At 46.6% G+C, this 21988-nt stretch overlaps 1 protein-coding gene and 1 long non-coding RNA gene across 7 annotated transcripts in view; both read left to right on the top strand.

Moving 5' to 3' along the window:
* The first annotated feature begins 5660 nt into the window (after positions 1–5660).
* Positions 5661–21988, top strand: part of fntb (farnesyltransferase, CAAX box, beta) — a 63707-nt gene continuing 47379 nt past the window's right edge. For 2 of the 6 annotated variants that reach the window (XM_052471423.1, XM_052471424.1), the window contains exons 1-5: positions 5661–6085; positions 7331–7395; positions 10984–11013; positions 15187–15259; positions 15416–15507. In XM_052471423.1, the coding sequence (XP_052327383.1) occupies positions 5987–6085; positions 7331–7395; positions 10984–11013; positions 15187–15259; positions 15416–15507 (359 nt within the window). In that variant the 5' untranslated portion in view covers positions 5661–5986. The remainder of the gene's footprint in view (positions 6086–7330; positions 7396–10983; positions 11014–15186; positions 15260–15415; positions 15508–21988) is intronic. The other 4 variants (XM_052471426.1, XM_052471427.1, XM_052471425.1 and 1 more) reach the window with 4 other exon arrangements.
* On the top strand, positions 11834–13218 carry LOC127909506 (uncharacterized). Its single transcript, XR_008071618.1, has 3 exons — positions 11834–12335; positions 12369–12500; positions 12534–13218. It is a non-coding gene; the product is annotated as an uncharacterized LOC127909506 (long non-coding RNA).

Genomic DNA, 21988 nt, shown 5'->3' with positions numbered 1-21988 from the left:
GGCCGTGGCTCGGGTGGTTGATGTCCTTGAAAATATTTTTGGCCTTCCTGTAGCATCAGCTGCTGTAGGTGTCCTGGAGGGCAGGCAGTGTGCCCCCAGTGATGAGTTGGGCAGACCTCACCACACTCTGTAGAGCCCTGCGGTTGCGGGCAGTGCAGTTGCCGTTCCAAGCGGTGATACAGCCCTACAGGATGCTCTGAATTGAGCATCTGTAAAAGTTTGTAAGGGTCTTAGGTACCAAGCCAAATTTCTTCAGCCTCCTGAGGTTGAAGAGATGCTGTTGAGTCTTCTTCACCACACTGTCTGTGTGGGTGGACCATTTCAGATTGTCGGTGATGTGTACACAGAGGAATGTGAAGCTTTTCACCTTCTCCACTGCGGTCCCATCCATGTGGATAGGGGTGTGCTCTCTCTGCTGTTTCCTGAAGTACACAATCATCTCCTTCGTTTTGTTGACGTTGAGGGAGAAGTTATGCGCCTGGCACCTCTCCGCCAAGGCCCTCACAACCTTCCTGTAGGCTGTCTCATCATCGTTGGTAATCAGGCCTACAACTGTTGTGTCGTCTGCAAACTTGATGATTGAATTGGAGGCATGCGTGGCCACACAGTCATGGGTGACTAGGGAGTACAGGAGGGGGCTGAGCACGCACCTTTGTGGGGCCCCTGTGTTGAGGATCAGTGAAGTGGATGTGTTGTTTCCTACCTTCACCGCCAGGGGGCGGCCCTTCAGGAAGTCCAGGACCCAGTTGCACAGGGCGGGGTTTAGACCCAGGGCCCAAGCTTAATGATGAGCTTGGAGGGTGCTATGGTGCTGACGGCTGAGCTATAGTCAATGAACAGCATTCTTACATAGGTATTCCTCTTGTCCAGATGGGATAGGGCAGTGTTCAGTGCGATGGCGTTTGCATCGTCTGTGGATCTACTGGGGCGGTAAGCAAATTGAAGTCGGTGTAGGGTGTCAGGAAAGGTAGAGGAGATATGATCCTTAACTAGTCTCTCAAATCACTTTATGATGACAGAAGTGAGTGTCATGGGGCGATAGTCATTTAGTTCAGTTACCTTTGCTTTCTTGGGTATAGGAACAATGGTGGCCCTCTTGAAACATGTGGGGACAGCAGACTGGGATAGGGAGAGAGTGAATACGTCCGTAAACACTCCAGCCAGCTGGTCTGCACATGCTCTGAGGACATGGCTAGGGATGACGTCTGGGCCGGCAGCCTTGCGAGGATTAACACGTTTAAATGTCTTACTCACGTCAGCCACGGATAAGGAGAGCCCACAGTCCTTGGGAGCGGGCCTTGTCGGTGGCACTGTGTTATCCTCAAAGCGGGCGAAGAAGGTGTTTAGCTTGTCCGGGAGCAAGACGTCAGTATCCGCGACGTGGCTGGTTTTCCCTTTGTAAACCTTGATTGTCTGTAGACACTGACACATACGTCTCGTGTCTGAACCGTTAAATTGCGAATCCACTTTGTCTCTATACTGACGTTTTGCCTGTTTGATTGCCTTATGGAGGGAATAACTACACTGTTTGTATTCGACCATATTCCCAGTCACCTTGCCATGGATAAATGCGGTGGTTCGCACTTTCAGTTTTGTGCGAATGCTGCCATCTATCCACGGTTTCTGATTTGGGTAGGTTTTAATAGTCACAGTGGGAGCAACATCTGGTATACACTTCCTGATGAACTCAGTCACAGTGTCAGTGTATACATCAATGTTATTCTCAGAGACCAGCTGAAACATATCCCAGTGATCAGTGAAACATATCCGCATGATCAAAACAATCTTGAAGCATGGATTCCGATTGGTCAAACCAGCATTGAATAGACCTTAGCACGGGTATTTCCTGTTTGGGTTTCTGCCTATAGGAAAGGATGAGCAAAATGGAGTTTTGCCAAAGGGAGGGCGTCGGCAGCCTCCTAGGCATCCCGGAAGTTGGAGTAGCAGTGGTCGAGTGTTTTAGCAGCTTGAGTCCTACAGTAAATGTGTTGATAGAACTCGAGTCCTACAGTAAATGTGTTGATAGAACTCGAGTCCTACAGTAAATGTGTTGATAGAACTCGAGTCCTACAGTAAATGTGTTGATAGAACTCGAGTCCTACAGTAAATGTGTTGATAGAACTCGAGTCCTACAGTAAATGTGTTGATAGAACTCGAGTCCTACAGTAAATGTGTTGATAGAACTCGAGTCCTACAGTAAATGTGTTGATAGAACTCGAGTCCTACAGTAAATGTGTTGATAGAACTCGAGTCCTACAGTAAATGTGTTGATAGAACTCGAGTCCTACAGTAAATGTGTTGATAGAACTCGAGTCCTACAGTAAATGTGTTGATAGAACTCGAGTCCTACAGTAAATGTGTTGATAGAACTCCGGTAGCATTTTCCTCAAATTTGCTATATAAAATTATAGTATCAATTATTATTGATTTTGGAGAGCAAACTGGAAAACAGGTGTGAGAGGGAGAAAAGACATCCGTGTGGGGACGCAGTGCAGTAATTTCTGAGTCTTGACCTGTAGTAAGTATTGTATTTCTTCAGGCGAACAACAAGAACTCTGCTCTCAAATTAATTTACTGCGGAAATTCGAGCATCGCAAGCTCTCAGGTTAATTTTGGTTCACCACGCTGGCCTGCGCTGGTGGCACCCGTCCTCTGCTCGCTCAACCACAGTTCCTCTCTTGACTCAAGTGTTTGTGCAATGATGTTTCATCTTGCTCGCGCGTGCCATCTCGCGCCCGTTCAACTTTTGAATCGGAATTGATGCCATACACGAGATGGGTGGGGATGAAGCAAACCAAGACAGTACCCTAATAAGAAACTCATTAGGCCTATATTTTCTTGCCAGTAAACCACATCATGTAGGGTAATTGTGCAAAGTAGCCTACATAAAGTGAGCTAAATAATATATAGGCTATAGACAGTCCTCCCTATCCCTTTTGTTCCTATTCAAATCAAATCAAATTGTATTAATATATATAATATATATGCCATTTAGCAGACGCTTTTATCCAAAGCGACTTACAGTCATGTGTGCATACATTCTACGTATGGGTGGTCCCGGGGATCGAACCCACTACCCTGGCGTTACAAGCGCCATGCTCTACCAACTGAGCTACAGAAGGACCGTGGGCAGTAAAATGCTTACTGTTGAGCCCCAAAACAACAATGCAGTGAAAAAGTATGTTTATAAAAAATATGTTTATAAATTATGAACAATAAGAATAAATAAAAGTAACAAGTAATTAAAGAGCAGCAGTAAAATAACAATAGCGAGACTATATACAGGGGGGTACCGGTAAAGTCAATGTGTGGTGGCACCGGTTAGTGGAGGTAATTGAGGTAATATGTACATGTAGGTAGAGTTATTATAGTGACTATGCATAGATGATAACAACAGAGACTAGCAGCGGTGTAAAAGGGGCAATGTAAATAGTCTGGGTAGCCATTTGATTAGATGTTCAGGAGTCTTATGGCTTGGGGGTAGAAGCTGTTTAGAAGCCTCTTGGACATGGACTTGGCGCTCCGGTACTGCTTGCCGTGCGGTGGCAGAGAGAACAGTCTATAACGAGGGTGGCTGGAATCTTTGACAATATTCAGGGCATTCCTCTGACACCGCCTGGTATAGAGGCCCTGGATGGCAGGAAGCTTTGCCCCAGTGATGTACTGGGTTGTACACACTACCCTCTGTAGTGCCTTGTGATTGGAGGTCGAGCAGTTGCCGTACCAGGCAGTGATGGAAACAGTCAGGATGCTCTCGATGGTGCAGCTGTAGAAACTTTTGATGATCTGAGGACCAATGCCAAATCTTTTCAGTTTCCTGAGGGGGAATAAGTTTGTCATGCCATCTTCACGACTGTCTTGGTGTGCTTGGACCATGTTAGTTTGTTGGTGATGTGGACACCAAGGAACTTAAAGCTCTCAACCTGCTCCACTACAGCCCCGTCGATGAGAATGGGAGCATGCTCGGCCCTCTTTTTCCTGTCGTCTACAATCATCTCCTTTATCTTGATCACGTTGAGGGAGAGGTTGTTGTCCTGGCACCACATGGCTAGGTCTCTGACCTCCTCCCTATAGGCTGTCTCGTCGTTGTCGGTGATCAAGCCTACCACTGTTGTGTGGCAAATATCGGCAAACTTAATAATGGTGTTGGAGTCGTGCCTGGCTGTGCAGTCATGAGTGAACAGGGAGCACAAGAGGGGACTGAGCATGCACCCTTTGAGGGGCCCCTGTGTTGAGGATCAGCGTGGCAGATGTGTTGTTACCTACCCTTACCACCTATTGGCGGCCCGTCAGGAAGTCCAGGATCCAGTTGCAGAGGGAGGTGTTTAGTCACAAGGTCCTTAGCATATTGATGAGCTTTGAGGGCACTATGGTGTTGAACGCTGAGCTGTAGTCAATGAATAGCATTCTCACATAGGTGTTCCTTTTGTCCAGGTGGGAAAAGGCAGTGTGGAGTGCAATAGAGATTGCATCATCTGTAGATCTGTTTGGGCAGTATGCAAATTGGAGTGGGTCTAGGGTTTCTGGGATAATGGTGTTGATGTGAGCTATGACAAGCCTTTCAAATAATTTCATGGCTACAGATGTGAGTGCTACAGGTCGGTAGTCATTTAGGCAGGTTACCTTAGTGTTTTTGGGAACGGTGACTGTGGTGGTCTGCTTAAAACATGTTGGTATTACAGACTTGGTCAGGGGGAGGTTGAAAATGTCAGTGAAGAATCTTGCCACATGCTCGCAGTACACGTCCTGGTAATCCGTCTGGCCCTGCAGCCTTGTTGACCTGTTTAAAGGTCTTACTCAAATCGACTGCGGAGAGCGTGATCACGCAGCATTCCGGAACAACTGGTGTTCTCATACATGTTTCAGTGTTATTTGCCTCGAAGCAAGCATAGAAGTAGTTCAGCTCGTCTGGCAGGCTCGTGTCACTGGGCAGCTCTTGGCTGTGCTTCCCTTTGTCGTCTGTAACGGTTTGCAAGCCCTGCCACATCCGACGAGCGTAAGAGCCGGTGTAGTACGATTCGATCTTAGTCCTGTATTGATGCTTTGCCTGTTTGATGGTTCATCGGAGGGCATAGCGGGATTTCTTATAAGCTTCCGGGTTAGAGTCCCGCTCCTTGAAAGCAGCTGCTCTAGCCTTTAGCTCAGTATGGATGTTGCCCGTAATCCATGGCTTCTGGTCCGGGTATGTACGTATGATCACTGTGGGGACGACGTCATCGATGCAATTATTGATTGACTGATGTGGTGTACTCCTCAATGTCATCAGAGGGATCCCGGAACATATTCCAGTCCATACTAGCAAAATAGTCCTGTAGCTTAGCATATTCTGCTTCATCTGACCACTTTTTTATTGATCCAGTCACTGGTGCTTCCTGCTTTAATTTTTGACTTGTAAGCAGGAATCAGGAGGATAGAATTATGGTCAGGTTCGCCAAATGGAGAGCTTTGTCTGCGTCTCTGTGTGTGGAGGGAGAGTTTTTTTCCCCTCCGGTTGCACATTTGATATGCTCATCTAAATTTGGTAAAAACGATTGAAGTTTTCCTGCATTAAAGTCCCCGGCCACTAGGAGCGCCGCCTCTGGGTGAGCGTTTGCAGCTCATTGAGAACAGCTCATTGAGTGCGGTCTTAGTGCCAGCCTATAATTGTGGATAATACATGTTGTTTTATGATGTGTCAACTAGTAATCAAGTGACAGTTTTATTACATTTCTAATTAAGTCAGGGTTGGATTGAGTTTAAAAAAATATATATATATATGCATGCATTTTAGGATTCACAACAATGCACTATTATGACAGCAAACGAGGATTTCAATTGTTCCATCCGACTTGCTGTATGCCTTAGGAAACCCCGCCTATTTTCCCGGAAGTAACTGTCAAACTGACCGTGTAGCACTGATTGTACTACATCTGTTGATAAGCAGAGAAAAGTAGGTAGATAAGGGGAAATAACGGTACACTTTTAAACAAACTCACATAAAACAATAATGGAAAGTGTATCCTCGCCGTTACGGTGCTTCGGCGAATGTCACACCGCGGAGAAATACACGGATGACGGAGTGGAGACGGTGACTTCGGTAGAACAGGTAAATTAAGCCCGTTGACGGCCGGATTAGCCCAGTTAGCTGCCATGGCTAACAAACATTGTTGTCAAGCTACACTGGAGGCAAGAAGTGATGAGTTGCGTAATCATAAACAGGTGTTGTTGTTTTTTTACGTGCTTTTAAAATCACTTGCATTTTGTTGAGACATGCCAAGCTAAAATGTTTGTATTCTACTGACATTTTACTTTATGTTCGTCTTGTTCGTTTTTTAAAAACTATTTCCTATTGTTGGATTGTCGAGAATGAACATGCAAGTAACCATTTCGTTGTACGATGTATACAATGAGTATCTCGTACATACGGCTAATAAAGTTAGCTAGCATTAGCCGCAGCTGTAATGTAATTAGCTCCATGGCTGGCTAGCTAGCTGGCTAAGACTTTTAATAGAACACGATTAGTCGATACAAGGGTGTCGATTGGCAATGCAGACATTCTTCTTAAATGCTATGAATACTTTTTTTCATTATGTCAAAATATACATTCCTTATCAATTCTAAGGAGTGTTTATCAAAATACGCACATTTTTTGTTCGAGTCCAGCACTGACACGGGATTCAACTAATCAAGGGCTTGATGATGAGTTAAAACTGTGAACGGTTGTACAAAACAGTGACAGAGCGCCTTGCCACTGATTAAATTGAACTGTTCGTTAAAAAGTTGAGGGATTGGGCTGGAGAAATGTAATCAGTCACAAATGTATACACAGAACTGTGGATGGAAGGATTGACCATCCATTATATCAAAATAAATGATAGTTTTAACCATTTTGAGACTATAGTGTTTATTTTCTTTGTTAAACAACATTAAAGTAAAACAAGCTTATATTGTGGGTTCTGATGGTGTATCACAGTTGAACTCACTCATGAGGCATTTAGAAGTTATATTCTTCAAGAATCCATGAATATTATTAATTTATAAGTCAAAAAATGGATGTTGCAAAGACTGATAGCCCCTTAAGTCAGGTTCTGTCAGTGCTTGCTTAGAACAAAACTGTGCATCCTCAGGGGGAAGTGAGAGAAACTGCTCCAATTTTGCCATTCTGGATAAAGACAATGTTTTGTATGGTCAAGAAAGGACAGCCAATTCTAGTGTTTTGCTGCTGTCCATAATGTTTAAATAATAATAACAATTAACAGGTGTGCATGCAGTCAGTTTCATTCTCATGCCTGGTTAAAGCTCTCATTTTCAGTTTTGATTTGTCTCACTCAAACATCTTATTTTTGTCCAGAGAAAAGTCGAACGCAGTATTCAAGAAGTAATCAGTGTTTACAAGCAGATACACAGCTTACCGCAGTAAGTAAATGTTTGACTTTATTCTCTGCTTTTCAGCATGATCACAGTCTTTGTTTTGTATGTGAGAATCTGTCATTGCTTTGAATCCTACTTGGCTATGTCCTTTACCTGAAATGTGACCACATATTACAAGACCTGAGTTATAGTCCTTTTTTTTCTCTTGTGAACATTTTGAGAATACAACAAAATACTGGGAGTAAGATGAATTCATACAAGTCAAAGTTATCTACAGGGTTGTTAACTTGTTCAGAAGAGTGAAATGTTATCTACAGGGTTCTTAAAGTTTCACCCTTCTGAAGAAACTCTTGCCAGTAGATCCGACCTGCTTGCTTACAGCTGAACTAGGGTCGGACAGACTTCCTGTGTAGATTACGACACAGCGGAGATGGCGTGAGACATGGCTCGGAAAACATATCCCAACTGTTACACCAAGAAGATTGAACGACTGCTAAAAAAGACTAAAAACACTATCACATTCTTCTCGGTTGTTAACAGTTGGGATAATGGGACAATTCAGAGTACAAAGCATTTCCCTACGCTGTGTCTTAATCTACACAGGAAGTCTGATCTGCGAAACGACCCCAAGCTCTGGAGCGGGGCGTGGTTCGGTCTGGGGCGGGGCGTGGTTCGGTCTGGGGCGGGGGCGTGGTTCGGTCTGGGGCGGGGGCGTGGTTCGGTCTGGGGCGGGGGCGTGGTTCGGTCTGGGGCGGGGCGCTTTGGTCTGGACCGGGCGCTTTGACTGACTGACTTACCGACCAACCGCCGTGTCCCGAATGACGCCCTAGATCGCGACCGACGTGTCTGAATGACGCCCTAGATCGCGACTGACGTGTCTGAATGACGCCCTAGATCGCGACCGACATGTCTGAATGACGCCCTAGATCGCGACTGACGTGTCTGAATGACGCCCTAGATCGCGACCGACGTGTCTGAATGACGCCCTAGATCGCGACCGACGTGTCTGAATGACGCCCTAGATCGCGACCGACGTGTCTGAATGACGCCCTAGATCGCGACCGACGTGTCTGAATGACGCCCTAGATCGCGACCGACGTGTCTGAATGACGCCCTAGATCGCGACCGACGTGTCTGAATGACGCCCTAGATCGCGACCGACGTGTCCCGAATGACGCCTAGATCGCGACCGACGTGTCCCGAATGACGCCCTAGATCGCGACCGACGTGTCCCGAATGACGCCCTAGATCGCGACCGACGTGTCTGAATGACGCCCTAGATCGCGACCGACGTGTCTGAATGACGCCCTAGATCGCGACCGACGTGTCTGAATGACGCCCTAGATCGCGACCGACGTGTCCCGAATGACGCCCTAGATCGCGACCGACGTGTCTGAATGACGCCCTAGATCGCGACCGACGTGTCTGAATGACACCCTAGATCGCGACCGACGTGTCCCGAATGACGCCCTAGATCGCGACCGACGTGTCCCGAATGACGCCCTAGATCGCGACTGACGTGTCTGAATGACGCCCTAGATCGCGACCGGCGTGTCTGAATGACGCCCTAGATCGCGACCGGCGTGTCTGAATGACGCCCTAGATCGCGACCGACGTGTCTGAATGACGCCCTAGATCGCGACCGACGTGTCTGAATGACGCCCTAGATCGCGACCGACGTGTCTGAATGACGCCCTAGATCGCGACCGACGTGTCTGAATGACGCCCTAGATCGCGACCGACGTGTCTGAATGACGCCCTAGATCGCGACCGACGTGTCTGAATGACGCCCTAGATCGCGACCGACGTGTCTGAATGACGCCCTAGATCGCGACCGACGTGTCTGAATGACGCCCTAGATCGCGACCGACGTGTCTGAATGACGCCCTAGATCGCGACCGACGTGTCTGAATGACGCCCTAGATCGCGACCGACGTGTCTGAATGACGCCCTAGATCGCGACCGACGTGTCTGAATGACGCCCTAGATCGCGACCGACGTGTCTGAATGACGCCCTAGATCGCGACCGACGTGTCCCGAATGACGCCTAGATCGCGACCGACGTGTCTGAATGACGCCCTAGATCGCGACCGACGTGTCTGAATGACGCCCTAGATCGCGACCGACGTGTCTGAATGACGCCCTAGATCGCGACCGACGTGTCTGAATGACGCCCTAGATCGCGACCGACGTGTCTGAATGACGCCCTAGATCGCGACCGACGTGTCTGAATGACGCCCTAGATCGCGACCGACGTGTCTGAATGACGCCCTAGATCGCGACCGACGTGTCTGAATGACGCCTAGATCGCGACCGACGTGTCTGAATGACGCCCTAGATCGCGACCGACGTGTCTGAATGACGCCCTAGATCGCGACCGACGTGTCTGAATGACGCCCTAGATCGCGACCGACGTGTCTGAATGACGCCCTAGATCGCGACCGACGTGTCTGAATGACGCCCTAGATCGCGACCGACGTGTCTGAATGACGCCCTAGATCGCGACCGACGTGTCTGAATGACGCCCTAGATCGCGACCGACGTGTCCCGAATGACGCCCTAGATCGCGACCGACGTGTCTGAATGACGCCCTAGATCGCGACCGACGTGTCCTGAATGACGCCCTAGATCGCGACCGACGTGTCCCGAATGACGCCCTAGATCGCGACCGACGTGTCCCGAATGACGCCCTAGATCGCGACCGACGTGTCCCGAATGACGCCCTAGATCGCGACCGACGTGTCCCGAATGACGCCCTAGATCGCGACCGACGTGTCTGAATGACGCCCTAGATCGCGACCGACGTGTCTGAATGACGCCCTAGATCGCGACCGACGTGTCTGAATGACGCCCTAGATCGCGACCGACGTGTCTGAATGACGCCCTAGATCGCGACCGACGTGTCTGAATGACGCCCTAGATCGCGACCGACGTGTCTGAATGACGCCCTAGATCGCGACCGACGTGTCTGAATGACGCCCTAGATCGCGACCGACGTGTCTGAATGACGCCCCTAGATCGCGACCGACGTGTCTGAATGACGCCCTAGATCGCGACCGACGTGTCTGAATGACGCCCTAGATCGCGACCGACGTGTCTGAATGACGCCCTAGATCGCGACCGACGTGTCTGAATGACGCCCTAGATCGCGACCGACGTGTCTGAATGACGCCCTAGATCGCGACCGACGTGTCTGAATGACGCCTAGATCGCGACCGACGTGTCTGAATGACGCCCTAGATCGCGACCGACGTGTCTGAATGACGCCCTAGATCGCGACCGACGTGTCTGAATGACGTCTGAATGACGCCCTAGATCGCGACCGACGTGTCTGAATGACGCCCTAGATCGCGACCGACGTGTCTGAATGACACCCTAGATCGCGACCGACGTGTCTGAATGACGCCCTAGATCGCGACCGACGTGTCTGAATGACGCCCTAGATCGCGACCGGCGTGTCTGAATGACGCCCTAGATCGCGACCGACGTGTCTGAATGACGCCCTAGATCGCGACCGACGTGTCTGAATGACGCCCTAGATCGTGTGTCCAACTCATTCCACGACGGGTTGAGTACATGTGGGTTTTCATTGCTTCCTTGTACTTGTTTTTGTCCTTTTCTCTCCATTCAAAGCACCACCGCTGTTTTCGCCACCATGACCGAGTGAGTATGTCAACATATATTTAGTAGACGCTTTTATCCCAAAGCAACTTACAGTAGTGGGTTTTCCTATGGGTGGGACTCTTAACCTACGACACAGGAACACGTAATATATCAGTGTTAAAAGCTGGAGTCGTTTGGCACATTCAGTGTTTCTGCTGGAGTCGTTTGGCTCATTCAGTGTTTCTGCTGGAGTCGTTTGGCACATTCAGTGTTTCTGCTGGAGTCGTTTGGCTCATTCAGTGTTTCTGCTGGAGTCGTTTGGCTCATTCAGTGTTTCTGCTGGAGTCGTTTGGCTCATTCAGTGTTTCTGCTGGAGTCGTTTGGCACATTCAGTGTTTCTGCTGGAGTCGTTTGGCACATTCAGTGTTTCTGCTGGAGTCGTTTGGCACATTCAGTGTTTCTGCTGGAGTCGTTTGGCTCATTCAGTGTTTCTGCTGGAGTCGTTTGGCTCATTCAGTGTTTCTGCTGGAGTCGTTTGGCTCATTCAGTGTTTCTGCTGGAGTCGTTTGGCACATTCAGTGTTTCTGCTGGAGTCGTTTGGCACATTCAGTGTTTCTGCTGGAGTCGTTTGGCACATTCAGTGTTTCTGCTGGAGTCGTTTGGCACATTCAGTGTTTCTGCTGGAGTCGTTTGGCACATTCAGTGTTTCTGCTGGAGTCGTTTGGCACATTCAGTGTTTCTGCTGGAGTCGTTTGGCACATTCAGTGTTTCTGCTGGAGTCGTTCGGCACATTCAGTGTTTCTGCTGGAGTCGTTTGGCACATTCAGTGTTTCTGCTGGAGTCGTTTGGCACATTCAGTGTTTCTGCTGGAGTCGTTTGGCCAAACGACTCCATAGGGAGGGAAACCTGCATTCTGACAAACAGTCAATGCACAACAATTCTTTCGATAACAGGTTTAATGGCCTTTGTTAAAAAGGTTGGGTTCCCAGCTTTCCATTCCTACTTGTATTTATTTTTTATCAACTCCATAAATATGTGCGAACTTTACTATTTCAAGCCTGGAGTTTTTAGCAGCGGCATAGCGAAGCACGTTACCGCTCAGCGGTTCAATTAGCTTTGAACGTGTCGGGCTAAATGTAACACGGGTCGAATCTAATCTTAGTTGTCGAATTACAACAGGTGTAGACTTCACCGTAAAATGCATCCAATTACAACAGGTGTAGACTGTAAAATGCATCCAATTACAACAGGTGTAGACCGTAAAATGCATCCAATTACAACAGGTGTAGACCGTAAAATGCATCCAATTACAACAGGTGTAGACCGTAAAATGCATCCAATTACAACAGGTGTAGACCGTAAAATGCATCCAATTACAACAGGTGTAGACTGTAAAATGCATCCAATTACAACAGGTGTAGACCGTAAAATGCATCCAATTACAACAGGTGTAGACCGTAAAATGCATCCAATTACAACAGGTGTAGACCGTAAAATGCATCCAATTACAACAGGTGTAGACTGTAAAATGCATCCAATTACAACAGGTGTAGACTGTAAAATGCATCCAATTACAACAGGTGTAGACTGTAAAATGCATTCAATTACAACAGGTGTAGACCGTAAAATGCTATGTTATGAGTTATGAGCTTTTTCCCGACAATGCAGAGTTAAAAAGTATAAATGTTTGTATTAAAGACTGGCTAAATATATATATATATATATATATTTTAAAGGAGTAAAACGATAAAATAAGGCTATATACAAGGATTTCCGGTACCGAGTCGATATGCAGCTTTACGAGATAGTTGAGGTAATATGTAGGTAGGGGTAAAGTGACTAGGCAATGAGGACAGATAATAAACTGGTCAACGTAAATAGTCCGGCTAGCTATTTGATGATCTGGATCGATGTGCACGACAGTGTGTTCCAGTCCCCACCAATATCCAGCAACGTCGCACAGCCATTGAAGAGGAGTGGGACAACATTCCACAGGCCACAATCAACAGCCTGATCAACTCTGTGTGAAAGAGATGGTGGGCACACCGGATACTGACTGGTTGTCTGATCCACGCCTCTGTGACCTATCTGTATTGTCAGTTGTGTGAAATCCATAGATTAGGGTCTAAGTCATTCATTTCAATTGACTGATTTTCCTTATAGAAACTGCAACTCAAGTTAAAATATTTTCAAATTGTCGCATTTATATTTTTGTTCTCTATAATTTACTTACTACAATTCTGTTACCGGGTGTAAATCCACTTCATTTACAGTAGTTAAATCCAATATATATATATATATTTTTTTTTTAAATTTCAATGTGGTCATGTTATTAACTGACACCCCATTCATTCTGCAGATATATTTTAAATCATAATTCGGAGCAGATATTTAAGTTTTAGAAAAACCTGGTTGTATAAAAACCAGAGGGATGATTTTACTGTAATTCCGGTACCAAACTTTATCTGCACAGTTGTTCCTGTAAATGTGTTTTTGTAAATTGTTAAAAGTAGTACTTGTGCATGGAGTTGTATGGTTCAACGTTGAAGTCAATGTCCTTTACTGTGGTATTGCCCTGCTTTGAAACTACTGATGGTTTTTATTTTTATTTATTCTTTTTTTTTCAACCTTTATTTAACTAGGCAAGTCAGTTAAGAACAAATTCTTATTTTCAATGACGGCCAAGTGGGTTAACTGCCTGTTCAGGGTCAGAACGACAGATTTGTACCTTGTCAGCTCGGGGGTTTGAACTTGCAACCTTCGGGTTACAAGTCCAATGCTCTAACCACTAGGCTACGCTGCCGCCCTGTGGTTCAACTTTGAAGTCATTGTCCATTACTGTGGTATTGCCCTGCTATGAAACTACTGTGGAGTTTTGATATGTGTGTCTGTGTGAGATTACTGTCGTGTTGTGATTTTAGAATTGTACAGTGACCCTGTGATAATGATATGCCAACTGATCCGTGACTAATCCTCAGTACTGAATGGTACTGGCTCTTATCCTCTCTGCCCCCCTACTGGGAGAGGAGGAGGAGTGTCAGGGGTGTGATGTCATACACACACTCATTCTCACACACACACACACACACACACACCACAGTCTAAAGCAGGGGAATGGAAGTGAGTATCACCTTTGGCACCTGCAGATCAACAGTACTGAGCTGAGAGTTAGTAACTGGGAGAGAGATGATTTTTATTTTGAATTCGGCTGAGAAATCACTCTAAGACTTATTATAGTTTTAAAATGCAAACATTATTCATAATGTGTGTTTGATGTTGGAGGGAAAAGTAAAAATATATATTTTTTTATATATATATATCGTGTATATATATATCTTATACAGCACAGACAGAATATATATTTAAAAAATATATTTTTACCCCAACTTATTTAGCTTGCTCTGTGTGTATACTGTGTTATGTTTGTTTGTGTCCTACCTCGGTTTATGTATCCTAACTGTGTTAAGCTAGCATTAGCAACCATAATGTAGCCTGGTCCCAGATCTGTTTATACTTCTAGCCTGCTCCATGGCTCGTTGTCATGGCAACGAGCAATTATGCATTTTCACTATTGTATCGACAAGCATTACCACATGCACACGTATAGATTTACACTCTTGTGTTTCTCCTCAGGCCCACTGGGTTATTGATCTTCAGTGTGTTGTCTCCTCAGGCCCACTGGGTTATTGATCTTCAGTGTGTTGTCTCCTCAGGCCCACTGGGTTATTGATCTTCAGTGTGTTGTCTCCTCAGGCCCACTGGGTTATTGATCTTCAGTGTGTTGTCTCCTCAGGCCCACTGGGTTATTGATCTTCAGTCTGTTGTCTCCTCAGGCCCACTGGGTTATTGATCTTCAGTCTGTTGTCTCCTCAGGCCCACTGGGTTATTGATCTTCAGTGTGTTGTCTCCTCAGGCCCACTGGGTTATTGATCTTCAGTGTGTTGTCTCCTCAGGCCCACTGGGTTATTGATCTTCAGTGTGTTGTCTCCTCAGGCCCACTGGGTTATTGATCTTCAGTCTGTTGTCTCCTCAGGCCCACTGGGTTATTGATCTTCAGTCTGTTGTCTCCTCAGGCCCACTGGGTTATTGATCTTCAGTGTGTTGTCTCCTAAGGCCCACTGGGTTATTGATCTTCAGTGTGTTGTCTCCTCAGGCCCACTGGGTTATTGATCTTCAGTGTGTTGTCTCCTCAGGCCCACTGGGTTATTGATCTTCAGTGTGTTGTCTCCTCAGGCCCACTCTATTGAGGGACCAGCACTACCAGTACCTGAAGAAAGGATTACGTCATCTCTCCGATGCTTATGAGGTAGGCCGATGTACTGCGTGATTTAGTATTTCCCACAAAGCACAGAGTGACGATAGACGCTAACCCCCTCCATTAATCTCCACTGGCCTGTGCAGCTGTTGCCTAGTTTAGTCCCAGTACTCTAAAATGGCTGCCTGTATTCCCTATCCTTACTAGTGTCTGGATGCCAGCAGGCCCTGGCTGTGCTACTGGATTCTACACAGTCTGGAGCTGCTGGAGGAACCTGTGCCCACCGCTATCGCCTCAGAGTAAGTACAGCAACCGTGCGCTACATTAAAGGTAGGCTACCCTGGTCCTGGAGTCACTTCACGTTTTTATTTCAACCGACCTGGAAGACCAGAGATGTGTTGGAATACCCATACGAACATACTGTATACTACATACTTAATGTATTTACTATTAGTTTGCTTTATTATACTGTAAACGAACGGTATCCTTTTCAGTGTACTAGCGCTTCGCCTGTCTACCTCGAAGTTGATGCTGTTGCTATGCAACATCTTGCTAGCTTGTTGGCATAACAAATGACTAGCTACACATCTTACGACTTCATTAAACCATGTCTGTTGAGAATACTCAATGACTATACCACTTAGCTAAGCATGACGTGGATAATCATGTCAATAAACGTTAGATAGTTAGCAGTATATTACCTATACGCTAATGTAACAGTATAACTTTAGACCGTCCCCTCGCCCATACCCGGGCGTGAACCAGGGACCCTCTGCACACATCAACAGTCACCCACGAAGCGTCGTTACCCATCTTTACCCAACTACTACTTCAAGGTCTCAGAGCAAGTGACGTCACCGATTGAAACGCTATTTAGCGCGCAACACCGCTAACTACGCTAGCCGTTTCACCTCCGTTACACTAAGTTCCATGTATTAGTAGCCAACTAACGTTAGGTAGATAGCGAACATACCAGAACGTACAACCAACTGCTGTAATGATATGCGGTTCATAATGCTAGCGTAGCTAACAAACTGTCAGCCAACGTAACTTGTTTGAAAAGTCATTACTTTATTACATTGCTTAACATTTTCTTTACATTTTTCATAATTAGTTAAAGCAATGAATTTATAGCCGCTGTGTATTTTCCGCCATTTTTCTTCAGATGTGAAGCCACGCCCATTTCCTGAAGAATTGCATTATGGGCAACCCGAAAGCATGGAAATAGTGGAAACACGGCTTGTATACTTCGTATTTTGATCAATGTTGTACGACATCCGGGACCTTTTGGCATACAAACTATATCCAATAAGCATACTATATACTCATTTTATGTCACAAATAGTATGGTTAGTGCAGCTGGTATTTATTTTACCTTTATTTAACTAGGCAAGTCAGTTAAGAACGGGGGTTTGAACTTGCAACCTTCCGGTTACTAGTCCACCGCTCTAACCACTAGGCTACCCTGCCGAGTATTGGAACACAGTGCAGCTGAATTTAGACACTCGCTGAACTGATCAATTAGCTCAGTTGGTCAGGTGTGGTGCCTAGTGGGAACAAAATCCTGCAGTACCTGCGGCGCCTCAGGAACAAGGTCGCCCCACCCACTACGCTACACTACCCACGCTACCCTAACGAAATGCAAGTGTACAAATGATGACTGGTTAGAGCTGCTGACCTACTATAATACAGACCTACTGGTCATCACTGTCTACCTACTGCGGTTACTTGCAGCCTACTCTGTACCCTGATGCTGGCCAAACAGCCTCTCAACCTACAGCCCTTAGAATGCATTTTATTCTATTCTCGCCAAACCTCTGGCGCCCGCCTCTGTCTTTTCAGAGTCGGTACGGTGATGCCAGCCAAGACAACCCACTAGCCTCTGTCTCAGCATTGCAATGCCAACCCACCGGCTGGCACTGCCCTTAGAATGAATACTGTGGATGTGTTGGGAGGCAGGTAGCCTAGCGGTTAGAGTGGAAAATACCCGAAAGGTGAAAACTCTGTCCTTGAGCAAGGCACTTGACCCTAATGTGCTCCAGGGATGCTGTTCTACTGTGGCTGACCTTGTAAAACTACACATTTAACTGCACCTATCATACTACTATGACTGACCCTGTAAAACAACACCTATCATACTACTATGACTGACCCTGTAAAACACATATGTCAGAGTCAAGGCCCGCGGGCCACATCCGGCCCGCGAGAAGGTTTTTTACGGCCCCTGGGATGATCTTGATTTATTATTAGAACCGGCCCGCAGACCGCAGCAAGCCGGCAGCCCGCAGATCTTTTACACGCACCAATACTACATTTCCCACAATGCAACGGTGACGCACCGAGCAGTAGGCTGCTTCATTTCAATATTTATTGGCACAGCAGTTGTCAGCATCACAGTAAAATTAACTTTCAGATACCCATCAAAAATGGCAAAACGGAAGGTGGACACTGAGAACCGGGGTTTCAAACAAGGTGCGAGTCGGAGTATTTGTTCACGGAGGTAGCTGGAAAACCTGTGTGTCTTCTGTGTGGAGAAAGTGTGGCGGTACTGAAAGAGTATAATCTGAGACGACATTATGAAACGAAACACGCGGACAAAAACAAGAATATGGACATGGAACAAAGGCTACAAAAGGCAGAGGAATTAAAACGAGGCCTCAAATCTCGACAGGCTCTGTTCAAAAAAGCCAAATCACAAGGCCAGGCTGCTGTCAAGGCCAGTTTTATTTTGGCAGAAGAGATCGCTAAATCAGCCCGGCCATTTACGGAGGGGGATTTCATCAAAAACTGCATGATTAAAGTTTGTGACGAAGTTTGCCCAGAAAAAAAGGCAACTCTTTTTAAATGTGAGTCTGAGCAGAAACACCATTGCCGAGAGAGTAGACCAGTTGTCCATCAATCTAAAAGAGCAGCTTGTGAAAAAGGGAAAAGATTTCATTGCATATTCCTTGGCTGTGGATGAGAGCACCGACATTTCTGACATTGCCCAGTTGTCAATTTTCATCCGCGGAGTGGACTCCAGCCTAAGCGTGACAGAGGAGTTTTTGGCTTTACGTCCTATGCATGGCACAACTACGGGGCATGATTTGTATGAAGAGGTGTCAAGATGTGTAAATGAGATGGAGCTGCCTTGGGAAAAACTCGTGGGTTTGACAACCGACGGAGCACCTGCGATGTGTGGACACAGGAGCGGACTGGTGGCGAAGATACGGGAAAAGATGCAAGAGGAAAACGCGACAGGTGAGCTGACAGCTTATCATTGTATCATACACCAGGAAGCGTTGTGCGGTAAAGCCTTGAAAATGGAGCATGTAATGAGCATCATCACGCGCACAGTTAACTTTATCAGAGCCAAAGGTTTGAATCACCGCCAGTTCAAGGCATTTCTGACGGAGTTAGAAACGGAGCATGGTGATTTGCCTTATCACACAGAGGTGCGATGGCTAAGCCAGGGAAAGGTGCTTCAAAGATGTTTCGAGCTTCGTGAGGAGATTTGTCTGTTCTTGGACAGCAAAGGGAAAGACACAACACAACTCCGAGACGAAATGTTTCTGTGTGAAATGGCTTTTCTGTGTGACATTACGAGTCATCTGAATGCAATGAACTTGCAGCTGCAGGGTCGGGATCGTGTCATCTCTGATATGTACAGTACAGTGAAGGCATTTAAAACCAAACTGACTCTGTGGGAGACGCAGATGCGGAAAGAAAATTTGAGCCACTTTCCCAGCTGCCAGACCATGAAAGAGAAGCTCTCTACCAGTGCGTTCCCGAGCGCACAGTTGGCTGATAAAATAGGTATGCTTGCCGCTGACTTTCGACGCCGATTTGCTGACTTTGAAGCACAAAAAAGCAGGTTGGAACTGCTCGGTAACCCATTTGCTGTTGACGTGGAAAGCTCACCACCAAACCTCCAAATGGAGTTGATTGACCTCCAATGCAATGATGCACTGAGGGCAAAATATGCGGCAGTGGGTGCTGCGGAGTTCGCCCGTTTCCTCCCCGACACAATGCCCCAGCTGCGCATCCAGGCTGCTCAAACGTTGTCTATGTTTGGCAGCACATACCTGTGTGAACAACTGTTTTCTTTGATGAACTTGAACAAAACATCACACAGAAGTCGACTTACTGCTGAACACCTCCACTCAATTCTGAGGATTTCCTCAGCTCAGAGCCTTACCCCGAACATTGATGAACTTGTGGAAAAGATGGGACACCACCAAGTATCACCCTCAACCTCAAACAAGTGAACATTACTGTGCAATCACATATTTAGAGTTTTTACTCAGTTCAAGTTTAAAAGTTAAAGTTTAATATTTGTTTTCACTGCATGTTACTTCTCCTTAAACAAAGTGTTGTTTTTGATTAATAGATTTTTGCACTTTATTTTATTGTATTTCAATCCAATTATATTTTAAAAATATTTCAGTTGAGTGGATGATAGAAAATTGCTATTGTTTTTTTCTTTGAAGTAAATTTAGCCCACTTTTGCTAAAATAGAAAATATAGGCTACTGATGGTGCCTTGAATACCGGTTTCTTTCATTTAATGTTCATGTTATGGGGATTTTTATATAAAGGAAATTTGTCTTTTGTGTCTGTTGAAAATTAAAGATTACTGACAGAGCCATAAGAAAATATTGCTTTATTTATCTGATCATATTGGAATATATTTGTTAGGTTTTCAGTAGGTTCAATTAGGTTCACTAGACTATATGCGTCATTTAAACATTTTTCAATGAACATTCGAACAGTCCGGCCCTCGGCTTGTAGCTAAATTTTTTATTTGGCCCTCCGTCCATTTGACTTTGACACCCCTGCTGTAAAACAGCACCTATCATACTACTATGACTGACCCTGTAAAACAACACCTATCATACTACTGACTGACCCTGTAAAACAACACCTATCACACTACTATGACTGACCCTGTAAAACAACACCTATCATACTACTATGACTGACCCTGTAAAACAACACTTGGAAACCTATCTGGTGTATGTAAATAAATAAAAACATTGTATAAAATAATTATTCAATGACATCCTACTTCCGATATAGTGCAGCCTGCCCTGTACGTAGGGACTCGCCAACCCACTGGTCCCTGTCTCAGTACTGTAATACCGAGCCAACCCACTGGTCTCCGTCTCAGTACTGTAATACCGAGCCAACCCACTGGTCTCCATCTCAGTACTGTAATACTGAGCCAACCCACTGGTCCCTGTCTCAGTACTGTAATACCGAGCCAACCCACTGGTCTCAGTACTGTAATACCGAGCCAACCCACTGGTCTCAGTACTGTAATACCGAGCCAACCCACTGGTCTCAGTACTGTAATACCGAGCCAACCACTGGTCTCAGTACTGTAATACCGAGCCAACCACTGGTCTCAGTACTGTAATACCGAGCCAACCCACTGGTCTCAGTACTGTAATACCGAGCCAACCCACTGGTCCCTGTCTCAGTACTGTAATACTGAGCCAACCCACTGGTCTCCGTCTCAGTACTGTAATACCGAGCCAACCCACTGGTCTCAGTACTGTAATACCGAGCCAACCCACTGGTCTCAGTACTGTAATACCGAGCCAACCCACTGGTCTCAGTACTGTAATACCGAGCCAACCCACTGGTCTCAGTACTGTAATACCGAGCCAACCCACTGGTCTCAGTACTGTAATACCGAGCCAACCCACTGGTCTCAGTACTGTAATACCGAGCCAACCCACTGGTCTCAGTCCGTACCGGGCTGTCTCAGTCCGTACTCGGTTCAAGATTGGTGAAAGAGAGCACGTTTGAGAGATTAGTTTTGCTTTTTAAGTTTACAATATAAACAGTAGTTTAGGATTTTGTGTGTTAACCCTGACGATGTGATCTGCTTTGCAGTGTTTGTATTCTCCCATTGCCCTCTCTGCCCCTCCAGTGTGTGTGTAACTCCCATTGCCCTCTCTGCCCCTCCAGTGTGTGTGTGTAACTCCCATTGCCCTCTCTGCCCCTCCAGTGTGTGTGTGTAACTCCCATTGCCCTCTCTGCCCCTCCAGTGTGTGTGTGTGTATAACTCCCATTGCCCTCTCTGCCCCTCCAGTGTGTGTGTGTAACTCCCATTGCCCTCTCTGCCCCTCCAGTGTGTGTGTGTAACTCCCATTGCCCTCTCTGCCCCTCCAGTGTGTGTGTGTATAACTCCCATTGCCCTCTCTGCCCCTCCAGTGTGTGTGTGTAACTCCCATTGCCCTCTCTGCCCCTCCAGTGTGTGTGTGTAACTCCCATTGCCCTCTCTGCCCCTCCAGTGTGTGTGTAACTCCCATTGCCCTCTCTGCCCCTCCAGTGTGTGTGTAACTCCCATTGCCCTCTCTGCCCCTCCAGTGTGTGTAACTCCCATTGCCCTCTCTGCCCCTCCAGTGTGTGTGTGTATAACTCCCATTGCCCTCTCTGCCCCTCCAGTGTGTGTGTGTAACTCCCATTGCCCTCTCTGCCCCTCCAGTGTGTGTAACTCCCATTGCCCTCTCTGCCCCTCCAGTGTGTGTGTGTATAACTCCCATTGCCCTCTCTGCCCCTCCAGTGTGTGTGTGTAACTCCCATTGCCCTCTCTGCCCCTCCAGTGTGTGTGTAACTCCCATTGCCCTCTCTGCCCCTCCAGTGTGTGTGTGTGTGTAACTCCCATTGCCCTCTCTGCCCCTCCAGTGTGTGTGTGTGTGTGTGTAACTCCCATTGCCCTCTCTGCCCCTCCAGTGTGTGTGTGTAACTCCCATTGCCCTCTCTGCCCCTCCAGTGTGTGTGTATAACTCCC

Source organism: Oncorhynchus keta, chromosome 19 (genome assembly GCF_023373465.1).
Source record: "Oncorhynchus keta strain PuntledgeMale-10-30-2019 chromosome 19, Oket_V2, whole genome shotgun sequence".
In the NCBI taxonomy this organism is placed as follows: Eukaryota; Metazoa; Chordata; class Actinopteri; order Salmoniformes; family Salmonidae; genus Oncorhynchus; species Oncorhynchus keta.
This window is presented reverse-complemented; position numbering and strand designations above follow the sequence as displayed.